We start from the raw sequence: 23,238 nt of genomic DNA, 5'->3' as shown, positions 1-23,238 counted from the left end.
GAACCACATCAACATGACATAACGCTCCTATAATGTGTACAGAATCTGTGTATCTGGAACGCAACCAAAGTTTTAGAATATGACTTGAAGCCAAATCTAGGCCTAAAATACACACTTCCTTATCCCTCTTGGATTTAACTTTTGAATATTTGGGATATTATTGTTGTTTTCTTCTTTGTCAATGCTATGAACGCATGGTATGTAATCATCAGGAAAAAATGAAGAGTCTGGATGGTCCTTGCAAATTACTCATGTTTATTATTCAGATGTCAAGAGACATTATTCTGTTAATCTATGAATTTGTGTGACAAAATAAATACAAAAAAATAGAGGGCTTTGGTTTAGAGCAATTCTCAAAATGGTGGCTGTGAATGATTGTTTCGTACTTGCACTGTGGTGGGTAGTTTGAAGTCCTCCTGCTGCTGGAGAGATACGTGGAGTCTGTGTTTGCCTGTTAGGCTGTCGTTGTCCATCTGCAGTCTGCCCAGTTCATCCGCTACCTGCTCCCTAGACTGCATCAGCACTGCCTGGTTATGGCAAAAACAGCACTCTGTCAAATCATGTCATCATCCTGTTTCCTCCTGATGATTCAATGTACTGTAAAATGGAACTGCCGACCACAGTCTTCAGGTGTGATTCACTGGCAGAACACTACATCACATTTCCACCAGCTCTATCTCTTTGGCAGGAGAAACATCCTCCTTAATTCCAGAAAGAAGCCAGTTGCATCACTAAATCAAAGGCACATGCAGCGATGGAATGTCCAAATGCTTTGGCTGCTAACTTTATTTACACAGGCTTTCTGGCACAGACAGACATTATTGAGACACTGGAGGCCCAAAGAAAGGCTATATTGAGAGGGTGTAGTGGAGAAGTGCTGCTCACCATCTGTTCCTGTGTGTTCCTCTTAGCCTGACTGAAGGCCTCTTGTAGTGTGTTGAGCAGCGACTCCGACTCGTGGACTCTCTGCATGAGAGCAGCTACCTGAGACACAAAGAAAGAAATCAGCATGCTCCAGGGGATAACTGAACAAACATACAATCTACAGAAAAATAATGACGTATGCCGATTTATCCACATTCCAACAGGGAGCATGGTACATTCTTTGAAGATTACAAATAACTACTCAAACAACATAAGAGCTAAGCATAAAGATTACTTTACACTTACTATACTTTACGCTTTTTGCATAAGGACTCTGAAGTGTGTGTAATGAGGACAGACCTTGGCAGTGGTTTCCTCGTTTCCCTGTTTTACAGAGTCCTCCAGCTCCTGTTTTTCACTCATGGTTCTCTCCAGCTGGTCGTTGGCCTGCCGCAGCATCACCTGGAGCTTCTTTACCTGAGAAGAACCAGAGAAATGAATGGGAGAGCTAGGCACCAGTTATAACACTATTTTTTCCATCTAATCAGATGGTGCAAATCTTTTCCATTCATTTAGGATTCTTGTCGACATATTTATTCTAATTCATATAGCTTAGTGGGAGCCCCACAACAGCTGACATGGAATATGGAAATACTAAAGATCACATTTATCTATAATTATGTCTATAATAAAGGACTTTGATTTTGAGATGAACCTTCCCTTTAAGTATCCTTGGCATTTAGTAAACATCTCAGAAAGTCCAACTGTAATGGAGTGTCTCAGGGGGCGTTACCTGATCGCGTGTCTCTGCCTCCTGGCCCTGGATGACTTGCAGCTGTTTCTCGTAATTGGAGCACATGTCACACCGCCGGCCCAACTTCCTCCCTGCGTTCTTCACCTAGTGACAGATAGCCAAGAATCCACTTAGGAGGAATACCACATGGTAAATACGTCTAGGAGAAAGATGTATATAGAAACTGGGGGCTGTCCATGAGAGCAGACTAAACTGTACACAATTCATAGCAGTGTAAAGATTGTTGACTTTATTCTACCATCTGTCAGATAGCGCGAGAGCTGCTGCTACAGCATCTCAAACAGCAAATGCTTTTACTACATATGAGGCAAGTCAAAGTAGCCTACCAAAATCCGACCATATCCGTGAAAGCAATTATTATATATATAAACTTTCTTTCATTGTCCAGTAGCCCCAGGCAAAATCCAAGTCATATTAGCAACACATGCTAGTTGTTGCACATTAGATCTCCCCTCTAAATTCTAATAGATATTTTTATCTGTCACATGAAACCGCTCGCATGTGCAGTGCGCTTTTGACAACAGTGTTTTCCAGCTAATTGCATTATAGAACGAACATTCGCGCCGTAGCCTACTTACTGTCTTGTGCGCATTGCTGCGCTTATAATGTGAAAAGCTAAACGTTCTGATCCATTGCATAATTTTTAAGACTCATTGCTTTTTAACATTACTTTTGTATAGCCTAGACCTACTGGTTGTATTAATTTGGGATCTATAATCCCCCAACTGTCCCAGAGTCTGTTTGGAATAGACCATTTCTTTCTCGACAAACTGACCAATTGAATAGGTAAACTTTTCTACTATGGGGGATAGTAGATGGACATAGGCTAGTGATTTGGTGTTCGTTACTCGTCTTGTTGGCTGAGGGAAAGTAAATGTGGACAGTTATTCTAAACATCTTCAAAGTGCACACCAGCATTCGGTAAGAAGGACCGCACATCAAATAAAATGTTATTTGTCACATGCTTCATAAACAGGTGTAGACTAACAGTGAAATGCTTACTTACGGGCCCTTCCCAACAATGCAAAATAAATACAAGAGAATTAGTAGAAAACAAAATAAGAACAATAACACAAGGAATAAGTAGGAATAAATACACAATGAGTAATGATAACTTGGCCAAATACGGGCTACCAGTACCGAGTCCATCTGCAGGGGTACAAGGTAATTGAGGTAGATATGTACATTTAGGTAGGGCTTTCCTCTGACACCACCTGGTATAGAGGTCCTGGATGGCAGGGAGCTCGGCCCCAGTGATGTACTGGGCCGTACGCACTACCCTCTGTAGCACCTTGAAAGGTCGGATGGCAAACAGTTGCCATACCAAGCGGTGATGCAGCCAGTCAAGATGCTCTCAATGGTGCAGCTGTATAACTTTTTGAGGATCTGAGGACCCATGCCAAATCTTTCTAGCCTCCTGAGGGGGAATAGGCATGTTCATGCCCTCTTCACGACTGTATTGATGTGTGTAGACCATGATAGTTCCTTAGTGTTGTGGACACCGAGGAACTTGAAGCTCTCGACCTGTTCCACAACAGCCCCGTCGATGTGGATGGGGGCGTGCTCAACCCTCCGTTTCCTGTAGTCCACGATCAGCTCCTTTGTCTTCCTGAGAGGTTGTTCTCCTGGCACCACACTGCGTTGTTGGATGTGTTGTTGCCTACCCTCACCACCTGGGGGCGGCCCATCAGGAAGTCCAGGATCCAGTTGTGTAGGGAGGTGTTTAATCCCAGGGTCCTCAGTTTAGTGATGAGCTTGGAGGGCACAATGGTGTTGAATGATTAGCTGTAGTCAATGAACGGCATATTCTCACGTAGGTGTTCCTTTTGTCCAGGTAGGCAAGGGCATGTTCTGTTAATATGAATTACCATAATCCAAATGTGATTTATTTCATTCTGAGCACCGTGAGTGGACGCCCTAATCAGGTTACACACCCAATGCATATGGGTCCGGTAGATTTCTCAAATAGCCGGTAAATTAAAATGCTACCGGTAAATGTCCGGCGCCACATTTTCCTAACGGAAACCTGGTACTAAATGGTACTTAGTGGTGGTTTTGAACCAATGTGATTATGGGGTTATGGAATTACAAGCCAACAACTTTTACCATGTAAACGAGGTATAGCATACAATATGGCCCCGTGTAGCTCAGTTGGTAGAGCATGGCGCTTGCAATGCCAAGGTTGTGGGTTCGTTTCCCACGGGGGGCCAGTATGAAAATGTATGCACTCACTAACTAAGTCGCTCTGGATAAGAGCGTCTGCTAAATGACTCAAATGTAAAAATGTCGAACTGCAAAACAAAGCCCAACCAAAACATCATACAATATAAATGAACTAAAACACTGTATGAAACTGTCTGACCTCTTGCTGTAGCAGGTTCCACTCCTGGTCACTGACCAACCGGTAGCCTGACGGGGTCAGGAAGGTGGTGTCGGGGGCGTGGGAAATGCTGGACATCAGCGAGGCAGTCTCTTCCTGCTCCGGTGTCATGGCCTTGATGGCCTTCTCCTGGTCCTGGATCATATCAAATCAAACTTGATTTAAAACTGCATAAAAAAAACCTCTACACATTTTACAGACACAATAAATGTATAATAAAGGTAGATTTAAGACCTTGGTGAGAAGGAAGTGGCCGGCCGTCAGCTGGATGGAGCTGACCGATAGAGTGTCCCCAAAGCCAAACAGGCCCTCAGAGGCCCCGCAGTCCGCCCCCACCAGGGGTCCGAAGTCGGACTCGTCCAGGTGGCTGGCCGACTTGGCCTTATGGTTGTGGCCCCCCAGGCCCTGGAGACCGGGAGAGGAACCCAGGCTGTCTGTGGACTGGACCCTCCGCAGGCAGTCTTTGTAGGGATCGAAGGGGCCCCCTGCCACCAGGTCAGTGTCTAAGGAGTGCATGGAGCCGTGGGCGCTGTGGTTGACGTGGGGCTGGAGGAGAGAAGAGGGAGGAAGAGAGTGGTTGTAATGACGAGAAGTAGATGAGTAGCACATCGGGCTCCCTTTACACAGGCAGCCCACTTCAGATCTTTTCCCTAATCTGTAAACATCAAAAAAAGCACACGGAATCTGATCTTTTGACCTCCACCTACAAACCCAACATGATCAAAAGTATGGGGACACCTGCTCATCGAACATCTCATTCCAAAATCATGGCCATTAATATGGAGTTGGTCCCCCCTTTGCTGCTATAACAGCCTCCACTCTTCTGGGAAGGCTTTTCACTAGGGCGGCAGGTAGCTTAGTGGTTAAGAGCGTTGTGCCAGTAACCGAAAGGTCGCTGGTTCTAATCCCCGAACCGACTAGGTGAAAAATCTGTCGATGTGCCCTTGAGCAAGGCACTTAACCCTAATTGCTCCTGTAAGTCGCTCTGGATAAGAGCGTCTGCTAAATGACTAATTATTATTATTATTATTTAGATGTTGGAACATTGCTGCGGGGACTTTACACCACTCCAGCTGACGCTTGGAATTGCGCATGGTGATCTTAGGCTTGTGTGCGGCTGCTCGGCTATGGAAACCCATTTCATTAAGCTCCCGGCGAACAGTTATTGTGCTGACGTTGCTTCCAGAGGCAGTTTGGATTTTTACATGTTACGCACTTCAGCGGTCCAGTTCTGTGAGCTTTTGCGGCATACCACTTCGCAACTGAGCCGTTGTTGCTCCTAGACGTTTCCACTTCACAATAACAGCACTTACAGTTGCCCGGGGCAGCTCTAGCAGGGCAGACATTTGACGAACTGACTTGTTGGAAAGGTGGCATCCTATGACGGTGACACGTTGAAAGTCAATGAGCTCTTCAGTAAGGCCATTCTACTGCCAATGTTTGTCTATGGCGATCGCATGACTGTGTGCTCGATTTTATATACCTGTCAGCAATGGGTATGGCTGGAATAGCCGAATCCACTAATTTGAAGGGGTGTCCAAATACTTTTGTATTTATAGTGTGTTGAGCTGAATCCTGATACAAACCTGATAGTCCATTTGCGACCTATGTCTGGACGCTCAGATCAGATGTTTTTGCTCTGAAGATGATACATTATTTTTTGCACATGACCTGTCATTACCATGACAACTACCCAAAAATATAAAGGAACAGTGACAGGAAATGAGCATTGCATCTGTGTGCTACTTCAGAGGCTACATCAGTGTGAATGCACAAATCTGATATGGGTCACATGTAGGGCTGACCCCATTTAGTCGACTTGTCGATTGTTTGGTCGATAGGCTGTTGGTCGACCGATATTTATTTAGTCGAGCAGTAGCAAATAAATAAAATAATAATATCATGGTGTACAAGACACCTGACTGATTCGCGCCTGTCTAAGTGGACTAATCCATTGTGGAGGCCGTGGGGATGGCACAGTCCATCACTCTAAGATGTGCTACTGAAATTGTATATGGTTATATTACATAAGAGCAATGGTGCAACACTAATAAAAATATTATTTAATAACAATGCGCTTTCTCCCGCGTTGGATAGTGGTCGCTGTCCGTGGTTATAAAACACATCAGTGTGCTGTTGAATTGGCACCTTTTCCTAGACCATGTCACAATGTGCATAATAGCAAAGTTAACCAGCATATTGGTGTTGAGAACAATGGGGCGGAGGCAGCAGCAGAATGAGACGAGATGAGAAAACAGCCCTTCCCTTATTGTCTAAGAAATGTGACGAGCCTTGCATTAAAGAACATAATTGGTTAAAGAAAACTGTGATAAATAAAAAAGTATACCAGTTTCATTTGAGGACTAAAGGATTGACAGCCGTCCCATATAGATTGCAAAATAGTTGGGAAGAGATTTTTGACGTACCGATCCCATGGCATAGTGTTTATGAACTGATACGCAAAACGACACCGGATTCAAAACTTAGAATCTTTCAATTTAAATTATTATTTGAAATTCTTGCTACCAATAGAATGTTATTTATATGGGGGATAAAATCTTCCCAGCTCTGCAGATTTTGCTGCGAAGAGACAGAATCATTAGATCATTTGTTTTGGTACTGTCCATTTGTAGCTTGTTTTTGGACACAGGTCCAGGAATGGCTGAAGGATTGCAATATTTACCTGGAAATAACCCTGCAGATAGCATTACTGGGTGATCTGAAAAGTCAAAGTCAATAGATCAATAATATAATAATACTTTTAGGGAAAATGTTTATTTTCAATTTACAATCTGTAGAAACAATGAGAATAGAAAGGTTCAGAACTTTTGTAAAACACAGTACAGTAGGAAAATATATGGCAAATAGAAATCCTATATGGATGGTGTTAAGAGATAGATGGGTGGTGTTGAATGGAGTTGAAGGATGGGACTAATAACAACTAATAACAAGATAACTAATAATGTAAGCATACTGTGTCCATAATAAGTATATAGGTTGTAGGTTGGGAGCTTTTGTGAAAGAGCACAGTTAGAAAGATATGGCATATAGAAGAAAACCGGATGGACATCATGAAAATGATCAGAGAGGTTGAGAGTAGAAGAAGTTCAGGAGAAAAAACAAAACAAAATATAATTATTGTAAAATTGACTGTCCATAAAATTTATATAGTAAGTATAAGCTGGAAGTAGAGGCCTAAGCATTGTTGTTCACTAGTTTACTCCAATTAGGGAAAGGGTGGTGGGGTTGGAAAGTAATAAAGGGGAATATATATATTTTTTAAGTATATGTGTATGTATGAAAAAAAAACAAGAAAAAAAAAGAAATGTGAAGAGAGGAAACCCCAACTTAATTAAGTCTATAATCAATAGCCTAACTGTTAAATGTGCCTGGCTTTATCAATATATCTACAGAAATAGGACAGATCCTGCTTCTGTTGCCTGTTTGAGTGTTTGTTTAATAGCCTACTGATTCCGTGAGCACCGAGCCTCACACAATGACATATCAAGTAAACAATTTCACAAATTTGGCTATTCTAAACTTTGCTTTGCTGTAATTAAGGCTTTAAAAATGTTTTTCCATTAGAACAGCCTTAGTATAGCAGCCTTTTATAATGAGCTGTAGGCCTAAGAGCGCATCCTGTTTAGTCTTAATACCATAACTTAGGCCTATATTTCAATTCTTAGTGCATTCAGACCCCTTGACTTTTTCAAAATGTTACGTTACAGCCTTATTCTAAAATTGATTCAAAACATGTTTTCCCTCATTAATCTACACACAATACCCCATAATGACAAAGCAAAAACTGTTTTTTTATAAATGTCCGCAAATTTATAAGTTCAAGTCCGGGCTCTGACTGGGCCACTCAAGGACATTCAGAGACTTGTCCAGAAGCCACTCCTGCATTGTCTTGGCTGTCTGCTTAGGGTTATTGTCCTGTTGGAAGGTGAACCTTCACCCCAGTCTGAGGTCCTAAGCGCTCTGGAGCAGGTTTCCATCAAGGATCTCTCTGTACTTTGCTCCATTAATCTTTTCCTCGATCCTGACTAGTCTCCCAGTCCCTGTTGCTGAAAAACATCCCACAGCATAATGGTGCCAGGCTTCCTCCAGAAGTGACGCTGGGCATTCAGGCCAAAGAGTTCAGTCTTAGTTTCATCAGACCAGAAAATCTTGTTTCTCATTATCAGAGTTCTTTAGGTGCCTTTTGGCAAACTTCAAGCTGGCTGTCATGTGCCTTTTACTGAGGAGTGGCTTCCGCCTGGCCACTCTACTATAAAAGGCCTGATTGGTGGAGTGCTGCAGAGATGGTTGTCCTTTTGGAAGGTTCTCCCATCTCTCTGTCAGAGTGACCATCGGGTTCTTGCTCACCTCACTGACCAAGGCCCTTCTCCCCCGATTGCTCAGTTTGGCCAGGCGGCCATCTCTAGGAAGAGTCTTGGTGGTTCCAAACTTCTTCCATTTAAGAATGATGGAGGCCACTGTGTTCTTGGGGACCTTCAATGCTGCAGACATTTTTTGGTACCCTTCCCCAGATCTGTGCCTCGACACAATCTTGTCTTGGAGCTCTATGGACAATTCCTTCGACCTCATGGCTTGGTTTTTGCTTTGACATGAACTGTCAACTGTGGGACCTTATATAGACAGGTGTGTGCCTTTCCAAAATCATGTCCAATCAATTGAATTTACCACAGGTGGACTCCAAGTTGTAGAAATATCAAGGATGATCAATGGAAACAGGATGCACCTGAGCTCAATTTCGAGTCTCATAGCAAAGGGTCTGAATACTTATGTAAATAAGCTATTTCTAAAAACCTGTTTTCGCTTTGTCATTATGGGGTATTGTGTGTAGATTGATGAGGATTTCTATTTATTTAATCCATTTTAGAATAAGGCTGTAACGTAACAAAATGTGGAAAAAGTCAAGTGGTCTGAATACTTTCCGAATGCTACTGTATCAATCAATCATTCATTCGTACATGTACGAGTACATCATATGTACATCATACGAGTCATTCACGATTTGAAATGCAATCAAGCATTTTAGTTTAAAAATACAATAAAGTGAGCCTTGAATAATTAGCTTAAATAAGAAATACACAGTTCCATTTCAGAAATTACATTCATGAATGGGCCTGTTTTTAGTATTTCATGTAAAAAAGGCTTAGCAAAAAAAACCTTACAATAGACTCTGGTAAGCTTATAATTTAGTGTTTTTTACATTGTTCCAAACAGTCCGAAAAATATTGTAATCTATACAGCACTTGTTTGGCACACATAATATGCACACGCTTGCTCCTTACCTTTTTCTTGATCTCCAGTATTTTCCACAACTAGTCAAATGTATTCCACACATCTGACCTCCCCTTTGACTCCTGAGCAACCAGTAAACATTCACCTGTTTCAAGTTTATTTATTTGTCATGTCCTCTGCATCCATTTTACTGTCACGTGGTACGGTGTGATTATGATATGCTATAGGTCGGGCCCTATTGGTCACGTGCATCCGATACATACAGTGGGGGAAAAGTATTTAGTCAGCCACCAATTGTGCAAGTTCTCCCACTTAAAAAGATGAGAGGCCTGTAATTTTCATCATAGGTACACGTCAACTATGACAGACAAATTGAGATTTTTTTTTCCTGAAAATCACATTGTAGGATTTTTTATGAATTTATTTGCAAATTATGGTGGAAAATAAGTATTTGGTCACCTACAAACAAGCAAGATTTCTGGCTCTCACAGACCTGTAACTTCTTCTTTAAGAGGCTCCTCTGTCCTCCACTCGTTACCTGTATTAATGGCACCTGTTTGAACTTGTTATCAGTATAAAAGACACCTGTCCACCACCTCAAACAGTCACACTCCAAACTCCACTATGGCCAAGACCAAAGAGCTGTCAAAGGACACCAGAAACAAAATTGTAGACCTGCACCAGGCTGGGAAGACTGAATCTGCAATAGGTAAGCAGCTTGGTTTGAAGAAATCAACTGTGGGAGCAATTATTAGGAAATGGAAGACATACAAGACCACTGATAATCTCCCTCGATCTGGGGCTCCACGCAAGATCTCACCCCGTAGGGTCAAAATGATCACAAGAACGGTGAGCAAAAATCACAGAACCACACGGGGGGACCTAGTGAATGACCTGCAGAGAGCTGGGACCAAAGTAACAAAGCCTACCATCAGTAACACACTACGCCGCCAGGGACTCAAATCCTGAAGTGCCAGACGTGTCCCCCTGCTTAAGCCAGTACATGTCCAGGCCCGTCTGAAGTTTGCTAGAGTGCATTTGGATGATCCAGAAGAGGATTGGGAGAATGTCATATGGTCAGATGAAACCAAAATTGAACTTTTTGGTAAAAACTCAACTCGTCGTGTTTGGAGGACAAAGAATGCTGAGTTGCACCCAAAGAACACCATACCTACTGTGAAGCATGGGGGTGGAAACATCATGCTTTGGGGCTGTTTTTCTGCAAAGGGACCAGGACGACTGATCTGTGTAAAGGAAAGAATGAATGGGGCCATGTATCGTGAGATTTGAGTGAAAACCTCCTTCCATCAGCAAGGGTATTGAAGATGAAACGTGGCTGGGTCTTTCAGCATGACAATGATCCCAAACACACCGCCCGGGCAACGAAGGAGTGGCTTCGTAAGAAGCATTTCAAGGTCCTGGAGTGGCCTAGCCAGTCTCCAGATCTCAACCCCATAGAAAATCTTTGGAGGGAGTTGAAAGTCCGTGTTGCCCAGCGACAGCCCCAAAACATCACTGCTCTAGAGGAGATCTGCATGGAGGAATGGGCCAAAATACCAGCAACAGTGTGTGAAAACCTTGTGAAGACTTACAGAAAACGTTTGACCTGTGTCATTGCCAACAAAGGGTATATAAAGTATTGAGAAACTTTTGTTATTGACCAAATACTTATTTTCCACTATAATTTGCAAATAAATTCATAAAAAATCCTACAATGTGATTTTCTGGATTTTCTTTCCTCAATTTGTCTGTCATAGTTGACGTGTACCTATGATGAAAATTACAGGCCTCTCTCATCTTTTTAAGTGGGAGAACTTGCACAATTGGTGGCTGACTAAATACTATTTTTCCCCACTGTACATGTGTCATGTAAAGAGAGCAAGGGTTGAGGGAACAAATCAGGGATTTCGTTAATACAACTTTTCAGTCAGAAATGGCTGTAATTGTTGCAACTTCAGCAACACGGACAGCACAATAAACACTTTGATGTTCTGTGGTGGTCACTGCAGCAGGGAGGACAAAGAGACAACGGGTGCTAGTCACTCGCAGTCTTTTTTTTAACACAGCAAGTCTGAGCCCGGCCCGGCACAATCAAATAAAGTACTGGTCGGACTCCCTCTAGTCATTTGTGTGTATTCATTATTTTATCAAACAATGTACTTAAAGCATCAATTGGCCCAGCGTCGTCCGGGTTTGGCCGGTGTAGGCCGTCATTGTAAATAAGAATTTGTTCTTAACTGATTTGCCTAGTTAAATAAAGGTAAAATAAAAAAATAAAAGCTCAGTGAATATAGTTGATTTGATTAAAACACATAGGATGTGTCAATATATGGAAAAATACACTTCAACATTTAGACCAATCGATTGGTCAAAAGAACAGACGACTCTTGGTCGAATAAGATTTTGTTTTAGTTGGTGACAGCTCGCTACATGTAAAACGCAGTGTGGACAGTCTGAAAAAAATATTGGATATAGAAAAAATAAAATTTGGGTTCTTAGGGTGGCTGTGTAAACACAGAAAAGAGAGAAAACAGAGAGGAAAAAGTGCCGTGGGGATGTTCTGTGGTTGAGCGATGGTAAAACTGCAGTGTCAAGATTGGAAATGAGAGGTGCATTGTCAGCAGAGAAGTGCTTTTAACATGCTTTAGACCAATTTCTTGAATACTTATGTCAGTGTTACAGGAATTCTCTAAGCCACTTAAGGAGATGGCATTTCAGACCACAATTGACCATGCTTGTCACAGAGGATTAGGTGGAAAAGTGAACCTTCTACCTTCACAGAGAAGTCATTGTAAAGATGTGGAGTTACAATGTCTAGAGTTTATGGCCACTCCAGCCCTCACTCGTATCTCTTTGTATGTCATCACGCAACAGACGTCAGAGTATATTCAAATTGTTTTTAATCACAGCTAAAGTTTTTATTGCTACGGATTCCGCGATCCGGTTAGCCTTTACGGCTGGGACCGCAAGTTTGTGTTCCGGATTACTGTTAACACTAGAACCACCATAGGCCAACGGCCACTGACGTTTTATTTAGTCAATAAAATAAATCCCCCCCCCAAAAAGCAATGTCCTGCTCTTTAACTGACTTTTCCTAAATGTTTGTATTTTACATTGCTAATTTGTCAGAATTTTGAAAGCACAAACAGAAAAGTATTTAGAGCCTTTACCGGTTTTCTCACACCTATTCCCAACTTAAACCGCCAAGACAATGCACAGTAGGATGTTGGTATCCAGCCAGGCGCTAATGCGTCTCTTTCTCTCCCCTCACTGAATGAATGACAAATAGATGAATGAGCAATAATTATGCACCTTCACAATTTAATTAAAATTAGGCCTAACTGAATGATAATGAAATGGTTGATTTAATATATAAAGACAGCGTAATGATGAGTGTGTTATGTGCCAATTTATCCTATTTATCAGCAGCAAATAATTGGACCACATGACCTTGCAGGTTGATATTCTCTGTTACGTTTTACTTTATAAAAAGAAGCTGTTATGGGACTGTTTTATTTACTATAACTATTACTAATCAAATGTATTGTAAGGGAAATGGTAACATGCTACATGTTGCAGTAGGCCTTTAGAATAATGCAAAATATATCCTCGACTATCCGAGTTGATGAGCGAATGGACGCAAACGATGCCAGCCCACTGAATTAATGACCAATGGATGGAATGGGCGATAATTGTGCAAGTTACTTCACAATCAAATTTAAAAATTAAGCCTAACTGAATGATGAGGGTGAAGAGGTCGATTTAATTTAGAACAATAGTGTAATGATGAGTTTGTGTTATGCCTATTTATCAATATTGTCGCTTATGTTAATAATTTGACCGTGCGCCTTGCGGCTTGATACCATTCTCTTGTACTTTGTAAAAATAAGCTTTTATGGGACTGTTTTATTTACTGTAACTCTATTACTAACCAAATGTATTGTAAGGGAAACGAAAACATGCTACCTGTTGCTGTAGGCCTTTAGAATATTGCAAATTATACAACGCGTGGGTCTAATCCTGAATGCTGATTGGTTAAAACCGCATTCCAGCCGGTGTCTATTCCACAAGTTACCACCGGCTAAATCTATGACGTTCAAATGCCTATTTACTACGTTCCATTAACCAGGAAATGTATAACCTTGATCTCCCCTATAAAAAGCATCTAGACATTATCTCCCATTTCTTTTAGACTAGCATTTGGTTTTCAACAGCAGAGACTTATATAAACCTTGCCGTCTATCTCTCCGACCTTTTCAATATTGTTTCAATATTGAATTGCGATCTCCACCGTCCCATATAAAGTGAATGTGTCCGAACGAGACAGACAGCAAATTGAGCAGGTTGTCATAGCGACACACTTTTTTTTTTCAGTTGACTGGCTAAATCGATACTTTGTTGCGAAAACTTAAATGGATGAGTGGAACATTTATTTTGATATTTTCAGCGGCATGATTAAGGATGAATGGGAAAAAGAGATGGCAATAATACCCAGGCATGCAGATTTGGGGGATACTGCATTGAATAAACGAACGAAAGAAAAGCCGCAACGAAAAAAACACAGTTAGGAATACAAACTGGGCTGTGTGGTGCTTCCAGGGCTGGCTAGCAGAGAATAAAAAAGTTGTTGACTTCAAAACTGTCACTAAGGAAGAGTTTAACATCCTTCTCCGACAGTTTTATGGAAATGTAGAAATGGCAAGGCGGCGCAGCACAGCATAAGCAGCTAAATTTTTTACATTTTAGTCTTTTAGCAGACGCTCTTATCCATACATTTTTATTTTTTTATTTTTCATACTGGAATCGAACCCACAACCCTGGCGTTGCAAATGCCATGCTCTACCAACTGAACTACATCGCTGCCTGCCATTCCCTCCCCTCCCCTGGACGACGCTGGGCCAATTGTGCGCCGCCCCATGGGTCTCCCGGTCGCGGCCGGCTACGACAGAGCCTGGATTCGAACCAGGATCTCTAGTGGCACAGCTAGCACTGCGATGCAGTGCCTTAGACCACTGCCCCACTCTACCTGGCACTCTGGAGTGGGCTCAACCGGTTTCTAATTGACCCACCCATCGGTTGCAGCTGGTGCCTTATGAAGGACACTGAATTTATCACCTCGAATCATGTATTTCTGGGCAACATCAAACAGCTAAGGCGGCAAGAAAAATATATCACAAACAGCCACCCTCCCATCACCGATAAGGACATGGCACAGCTCCAAAACTCTCATGCTCTGAATCCCGGTACACTAAGGGGTCTGGTCCAGAAAGTGTGGTTCGACCTCCAGTTACATCTGGGTCGAAGAGGAAAAGAGAGGAACAGACAACTAAAGCCCAACTCATTCCTCGTAAAAACAGACAGACAGTCTAAAATATAGCCTGTTTGTGTTACTTCTAGGTTGCACTCGTAATTAGGCTACTGGAAAAATATATAATAACGCACTCTCTCTCAAATACACCACTCTCGCATATAACGAGGCCACAAATAATCTTCTGGACCCAAGGGAGAGGGGCAGGGAGTCCAAGGGGGGATTCATGTTCGAGCAGCCAGGGAACCCACTATGCCCGGTGGCATCACTGGATTAATATTTATCGAAATGCCCGGAGAACGCCCTTGCATTTTATCTCCACCCAAGGAAAGGAGAGTGTATCGGGGAGTCGATCTGGTACACGTCAGAGCCGATGGGTGTGAACTATCTGGTAGCACTTCTGCCCAAGATCTGCAGGGCAGCGGGAACAACTACATACACAAATCACAGCATCAGGACCACGACAGTCCTGAAACTGGCCAATGCTGGTTTAGAAGCGAGGGAGATTATGTCAGTGAGTGGGAATCGGTGCGAAGGTTCGCCACATAGCTACTGGCATCCCTCAATGACAGACAGAAAACGCTGGCGCAACATCCTGGCCGAAAACAAAGAGAACACTGCAGCACCATCAACACCCAAAAGGCTGAAGCATGGCAGCAGAAGTAGTAGCACAGACTCTGACAGATATTTCAACCAATGCACCATCCAGGGGAATGTACAGATAAATGTGACACACAATAAGTAGCTATAGCTATGTCAGCTGTGGTGGATAACAAAGAGAATGTATAGTTTCATTTATTAAAATCAGCTCAAATGAATGTCATGGATTGTCTTTCTTTTGTCTGAACAGTGTCCTGACGAGAGCACATTTTCTCTGCCAGGCAAAGTCGCGCATCATAAGCTCATTGTTATGGATGTATCCAAATAAATCTAACTAGAAAACAGCTTAAACAAATGCAAATGTAGCTACTTTGCTGTTACTCTGGCTGCACTTTTTGACGTGACTGTAAGTTAGCCGTAGTTGGCTAGCTAGCAAGCAAGGGATAAGAACGTTGCCAGCCAGTATGGCAATGGAACATTTAGAATGAACGACTGGGTAGCATCTATAGATACAGAACAAAAAGACTGAACGACTGGGTCGCGTCTCTAGCTTTATCACTTAAACATATCCTTGACTCTATCCAAGTTGATGAGCGGGAAACAAATGATGTGTAATCTGATGAGTGACAATATTATCAGTTGTCAAATTGACATATGCAGGGAAGGAGCATCACTTCATAAAATCGTCGTTCAGAGTCACATGCAGGTAAAACCTTTTCATTTCTATATTAGTATCAGAAAGAGCATATTCTGCAGTTTCTGACACTTACCTTTGTCAAATAATTCTCAAAATTCAAGAGGTGCAGCTCTATTTCCAAATTCCACTTTTAACGAAAATATCCGTGCAGTCCATGCCTTCAGCACATCAACACTTGCGAGGCCGCAATGCTCTGGCTACTAAGCAAAAAACAAACTTAAAATATGCTAATTTGTCATCAATGGATGAATGGGCAATAGAAACCAGATAGAAACTGATAACGGTGCATGTAACTTCAATGAACTGAATGATGAGGGTGAAGAGGGTGACTGAATTTAGAACAACAGCGTAATGATGAAGAATTGTGGACAGTAATTATTTTATTATGAAAGGCTGGAAATGGTATATAATCTCCCCTCAGAGTCAAATCAGACACTGAGTACAACGTTCACAATGGCAAGCCGAACCAAAAGAATGGACACACTGACAGCATTGCAAATGTTGCAGAATTTAGATGAGTTGAGTCGGATGGAGGATCGGATATTGAGCTTGTAATCGACATTGCTGATGAAGTGTCTTCATCTGATTCTGATGTTGACTTCAAGCCTCCACCTCCAACGCCTGAGCCTCGCCGCAGAAAAACCAGAACAGAACCAACAGACGGTGATCCCAACTGCCACGGTGAGACAGGAGTCTGGGAGGGATGGCACGGTTTGGGTAGAAAGTGTGATGAGAGCGCAACAGGAAGGCAGCCTTCCCAGAATATTCTCACAGAGAGAGTAGGCCCTACACCTCACACAAAGAGACAAATTGCCAGTGCACTCAAAATGTTTTTGTTTATGTGACATGCAGATGTTGCAGCACAGAGATTGTACTGTCGCTCATGCGCACAGAAAAGGAACAGTACGTGGGGCATGTCTATGGATGAATTTAAAGCATTTATTGCACTCTTGTATGTCCGCGGAGCATACGGCGGAAAGATCATGGATGTGGAGTCATTTTGGTCTGATAGGTATGGGGTGGACTTTTTCCAAGAGACCATGCCACGGAACCGCTTCAGAGAGATTATGCAACACCTGCGTTTTGATGACAAAGAGACAAGACCAGTACACGTGCAGACAGACAAATTTGCCGCTGTCTCAGACACCTGGAAAAATTGTGACTAATTGCATTGCTTCTTACAAGCCAGGAGAGAACGTAACTGTTGATGAACAACTGTTCCCAACAAAAGCTCAGTGCCGTTTTACGGGAAAGATGAAACCAGGCCAGCGGGTGAGTGACTGTGAGACTGTGGTTTTGAGACTCGGGGAGCCTTACATGGGCAAAGGCAGAAATGTGACCATGGACAACTTCTTCACATCAATTTCCCTGGCAGACAAGTTGATTGCAAAGAAGAGTAGCCTGCTCGTAACAGTGAACAAACAAAAGGCGGGAGCTGTCCCCCTCTGTGCAAAACATACCAGCGGAGCTGTAATCCACATCAGTGATGGAGAGTGGTAAAGCAACCCTCACGGTGTACAGATGTAAAATAAACAAGAGTGTTTGCATCCTCAGCACCATGCATCCCACTGTTGCCATCAGCAAAGGTATATATCTCTGCCATATACAGATAGCCTTTCCATTTGCTAAACACCAAATATTTCCTTTTATTATATTACATTAATATTATTGTTATTACTATTAGTAGTATTATTCTATATAATTGTAACATTTATTTTATGCAATAGGTTGGTGTGGATGCACTCGACCAGATGGCAAGACTGTACTCCGTAAAAGAAGGTACTCGGCGATGGCCTGTAGCAGTGTTCTACAAAGTGCTCGACAATGGCTGCTATCAACGCACACGTGTTGTACAAGCAATGCCTTGACAAGACAGTCAGCAGGAGAGATTTCATCATGATCTGGCATGTGAGCTTCATGAGAACCACATGAACGGCAAGAAAGAAACTACAGCCGCCAAGCAGGCCACCAAGGCTGCAGGTCCTGCTCTCCCTCTTCCCCAAGCACCACAGCTCCCACTCTGGAAAAAGAAGACAATGTCAAGTCGGCAGGTGCACACGAAATAAGGCCCATGAAAACTGTGTGCAGTGCAACTGATTTGTTTGTGGCACTTGCTCATACAAAGCCCCAAAGCTGTGTGCTGACTGTGGACCCGAAGCATAAAGAGAAGACAAGATTGATTCAAGAGTAAAGGCACAATACAGTGTCCGACACATTCAACAATTGACTTTATATCTTGTCATGAATATATTTCCACAAATATTTATTTATGCAATTCATCCTTTACAATTGTTCATGCACTGGTGCTTTTGTTTAGGAATACAGCAAATCATTTCACCTGAACACCTGGCTGGTTATATTATTATCATCCTTTTAGTTTCTACTTTGTCAAAAGAAGCTGTAACAGGACTTTATGAATTACTATAACTCTATTACTAATCGAATCTATACATAAAGTTGATCAAATGGGTTACACTAATGTTTTTATTGTAAGGGAAACGAAAATAGGTTATAGGCCTACGTTTTTTCTAGGACTTCGTAGAACTATACACATATCCTTGACTCTAAACAATATTTTTTATTTTTATTTTATATATTTCCATATATATTCCTTTACGCAATTCATCCTCTACAATAGTTTATGCACTATTTATCAAGCGTTTATTTATCAAGCGTGTTTGTGCACCTTGCGGGTTGATCTGCATCTGATGCATATGTTAAAGGGAACACCCAGCAATGTTCTCTATCGGGTACTTATATGTTGAAAGGCCAGGCGGTTATAGTGTTAAGTAGCAGTTAGCTGCTAGCAGTCATGAAAACGGAGCAGGCTAACGCAAGCAGTGCTAGCCCACCGGTGTTTTTATTCACGGCTGGGCACAAACGCTTTAGGTGTGAGATGATTGCCACACAATCACAAGATAAGGTCGAACTGAAAAATTGAAAGGGATTTGTCTGCCCTAAATGCACCACCAAGCAGCTTAGTGGAAGAGAAACTCCGGCAGCGAGAAAAGGATAATCTGCTCTCTAAGTACACCGACCTCGCTGTAGCCCAGGTAAACCGAATCACAGTTATAAATGCCTCCTATAGCAAAGCTGTCGATGAGTCGGGAGGCGGTGATCTGTCCCAATCCAATGGACAGATGTTAAGCTCAACTCCGCGGCCCATGGGAGACTGGACACTCACAAGGCGTAGGAGATCGGGGAGGCAGTCAGGCCACCCTTCATCTATCCGAGAAGATCCGATCCAGCTATCAAACAGCTTTGGCCCGCTTGAGACGGACCTACCAGCCCCGGGAGTCAGCACGGATCCTGGGAGTATACCACCAGCCGGCGGCCACCTAGTGGCACCCTCCCCTACGGCCACTACAGTTCAGCAGGTCGCTGACTCAAGACAGAAGGGTTTCGGGCCATCTTCCACCTTCCTGGGGTTTCCAACGCCATCTGCTGTTGCAGGTGCGAAAAGTCTGGCTAGCCTGGCTCGAAGCCTCCATCCGCCTGCCCGAGGCAGTTCCATCCTGCTCCTCCTCTTCCTTCCCCATTGGATTCCATCACGACCACCATCATTGTGGGCAGCTTGATGGTGAGATTTTGGTCTGCCTACGGTCAGTGGATGGACCAAGATCCACTGACACCCAGGAGCCTGTGTCCATGACATCAACTCCCTCCTGCACACGGTTCTGGCCAAATACTCCAATATTGACACCATCGTCACTCACGTAGGTTTTAACGACCTTCGCTTTAGGTGATCTGAAGGAACTGAGGTAGGACTACAAAAAAAAAAATGTAACACCCTCGCTAGCACAAGGAAGATAATATTTATATCTGGCCCCCTCTCGTGCTATCGAAAGGGTTCAGAACGGTTCAGCCGACTCGTTGCACTAAACGAGTACCTGAAGAAACTTTGCAACGACAGGAATTAATCCTTTTGTGACAACTTTGATTTGCTGTGGAAGCAACCAGCACTTTTTAAAAGAGACGGGATTCACCCTAACCACAGGGGTTCCAGGATTATTTCAAGCAATGTCGCAAGCTGTTTTAGAGACTGGCGGACAGGGTCTGGTAGTGCTCCAGTCCTCCCTGTCAGAATGAGCAGAGGACTTGGAAAGCATATCAACTCCTGTAGAAATGGCACTATGGTTATTGTGAGTAACCAAACTTATGTTCCTCTAACTCCGCCTTCTAGTGAGTTTATACAAACTGTCATATCCTACCGCTGATAGATTGGAGACTGTCAGAAAAAGTAGTTTGAACGTTTATAACTTGGTTGTTATTCCATTGGTTGCCTCGAGGCAGATGCCCCAGGGGCAGAGTGGCCCACACTCATTGAATATGGTGCTTTTAAAATGTTAGAGCAATCACTAATAAAACCTCTCTTGAATGACCTCATTACTGAGCACAAAGTTGATTGCATGTTTCTCACTGAAACATGGCTGTCTTCAGACTGTAGTGCTGCTCTTATTGAAGCCTCCCCCCAGTCTACAGCTTTTCATACTCTATCAGAAAAGGGAAAAGGGCCTCTATTTTTACTAATGCTCTCAGCTGTAAGGACATTTCACTTGGCGACTTTGGGTGTTCTGAGCACCATGTCATACTGTTTAAATGTCAGCCACCAGTGATGGCTATAACCCTGCATAGGCCACCAAAGCAATGCTCCACTTTCATTACTGATTTCTCTGAACTATTGTCTATTGTCCTTGAGAACTATGATAAAATCATTGTGTTGGGCGATTTTAATATTCATATTGACAAAGAGACTGATTCCAAAGCCATTGAATTTATGAATCTTTTGAGCTCTATGGACTTTATCAAACATCTTACTGGGCCCACCCATAACTGCGGCCATACTTTGGACCTGGTTATTACCAGGGGGCTTTCTATTGACATATCCTCTATTGTTGATGTTGCTTTATCTGATCACCACTGTGTATTTTAACTACCTTGTTGCCCATATCACAGGGTAATACTGAACGCATTATTAAGAAACGCTTTCTTACTTCTGAAGTGGCTACAGATTTTATTGAGTGATGATTTAGTTGATAACTTCAATAGCAAATTAAGGGCAACCATTGATGCCATAGCTCCAGTAAGGTTTTAAAAAGCCACATCCAAACAGAGTCCCTTGGATGAGTGAGGAAACAAATCATTTAAAGATAAATTGCAGAAAGGCAGAGCGGTAGTGGAGAAAGTCAAAGTTGCAGGTTCATTATAATATTCTGAGATAGCAACTTGGCATATACAAGGCAATTAGAAATGCCAAACGGGCAAATTTTTCTAACTTGATAACTAATAATCAGAATAATTCGAGAGAGTGCTCATCTCGACCATTGATCGCCTGTTAAATCCTACCCACGCAAACCTATGTGAACTTAACTCTACATCTAAATGTGATGAGTTTGCAACATATTTCAGAGACAAGATAAACATTAAGCTGAGTATCTGTCAAGCAAGACCTGATGAGAAGATTGATGATATGTGCCCTTGCCTACCACGCAAAAGGCACTATGGAGTTATTTTCCCTGGTTGACACAGACATGCTCAGAAGTATGTGGACACCTGCTCGTCGAACATCTCATTCCAAAATCATGGGCATTAATACGGAGTTGGTGCTTCCTTTGCTGCTATAACAGCCTCCACTCTTCTGGGAAGGCTTTCCACTAGATGTTGGAACATTGCTGCGGGGACTTGCTTCCATTCAGACAAGAGCATTAGGGAGGTCGGGCACTGATGTTGGGCGATTAGGCCTGGCTCGCAGTCGGCGTTCCAATTCAACCCAAAATCAAGTTCTTCCACACCGATCTCGACAAACCATTTCTGTATGGACCTCGCTTTGTGCACGGGGCATTGTCATGCTGAAACAGGAAAGGGACTTCCCCAAACTGTTGCCACAAAGTTGGAAGCAGAGAATCATCTAGAATGTCATTGTATGCTGTAACATTAAGATTTCCCTTCAATGGAACTAAGGGGCCAAGCCCGAACCATGAAAAACAGCCCGAGACGATTATTCCTCCTCCAACAAACTTTACAGTTGGCACTATGAATTCGGGCAGGTAGTGTTCTCCTGGCATTCGCTAAACCCAGATTAGTCCGTCGGACTGCCAGATGGTGAAGCGTGATTCATCACTCCAGAGAACACGTTTCCACTGCTCCTGAAATAGCCGAATCTACTAATTTGAAGGGGTGTCCACATACTTTTGTATATATAGTGTAGGTAGGAGCTACCGAATCTCATTTTTGGTGAGTTTGGACATTTACCAGCGAATATGAATGAGAGACGTACAAATCAACAAAGTTTTGATGCATGCTTGTCTGAAGGAAGAACAGTACTGTGTACACACTATCTGTGTGGAGTCTGGGAGTCGCTAGGGCAACGGGCCTGCCTGCTCTGCTCGGAGAAGATGGAGGAGCAGACGGGCCCAAAACAGAGAAGAGAAAAAAACGCAAGGAAATCAAGCTGCAGTGGCAGCTGTACAGATAACTCATCCAAAGGGCTTTGACTTCTCAAACACGGCAGAAAGAGAACACAATATGATGCCCCGTAACCGTATTAATTCATCCACTTACTTAGATAACTAGCAAGTTAAACTTAGGGGTTGCCCTAACACAGAATTCTGAGTTTTTCACGCAGTAAAATATAAAATGCATAAGAAATATCTTGCTGCGTTTTGTAAACGCAGATCTAAAATGCTTCTCATGGTCATTTCTGCTCAGCATCAAACTAATTTTGAAGCACAAATTGTGCTTCAGTTGCACTTCTCCACTCGCATGAGAATTCACGAACGGACATTCTATCAAAAGACAGTGCTCTGACTGATGTGTAGATACTTTTCTCCTGTACTTTTCTCTGTGTTGCCAGCCTACTGTAAAATGCAAGATTAACTTTAACATTAGGAAATGTAGCTGGTTACATTCTTTCTATGATAGACATATGATGGCCGTGTATCGTTTTTTGCACAAAAAAAATACCTTGCTTTTTCATTGTAAGCTAATTTACTTGTGTGGCTGCCAGCCAAATAGTTACACTTCTGTTGTCATCTGATGATGAAGCTATTTTCTGCCGAATGTGATGGACTAATGTATTTTCTGTGAAGGAAAATAATAGTTGCATAACCCTGATCATTCTATTGAAGCAAAAAAATAATACTTGAATTCCAATATAAAAACGTGACCCGTCTCCCGTAGTGCTATTTACGAACAGGCTCAACTGGCTCAACTATTCTGGGGAACTACGGTAAGCTTCATAACGTGACAGGTGAAATGAAGAATGCGATCTGCTTTATCTCCCAACGTATTGCACAAGTTGACTGCATGTATTTACTTAAGTAGCT

General features: G+C 42.6%; 1 protein-coding gene across 3 annotated transcripts in view; it reads right to left on the bottom strand.

The window, feature by feature from the left end:
* Positions 1-23,238, bottom strand: part of LOC121551994 (rab GTPase-binding effector protein 1) — a 48,610-nt gene that overhangs the window by 5,788 nt on the left and 19,584 nt on the right. For all 3 annotated transcript variants that reach the window (XM_045210774.1, XM_045210772.1, XM_045210773.1), the window contains 6 exons: positions 4,293-4,604; positions 4,041-4,193; positions 1,658-1,762; positions 1,225-1,341; positions 886-984; positions 387-527 (listed from right to left, as the gene is read on the bottom strand). In XM_045210774.1, the coding sequence (XP_045066709.1) occupies positions 387-527; positions 886-984; positions 1,225-1,341; positions 1,658-1,762; positions 4,041-4,193; positions 4,293-4,604 (927 nt within the window). The remainder of the gene's footprint in view (positions 1-386; positions 528-885; positions 985-1,224; positions 1,342-1,657; positions 1,763-4,040; positions 4,194-4,292; positions 4,605-23,238) is intronic.

Source organism: Coregonus clupeaformis, chromosome 35 (assembly GCF_020615455.1).
Source record: "Coregonus clupeaformis isolate EN_2021a chromosome 35, ASM2061545v1, whole genome shotgun sequence".
Lineage (NCBI taxonomy): Eukaryota > Metazoa > Chordata > Actinopteri > Salmoniformes > Salmonidae > Coregonus > Coregonus clupeaformis.
The sequence above is the reverse complement of the archived record's forward strand: the minus strand, read 5'-3'. Positions and strand labels throughout refer to the sequence as shown.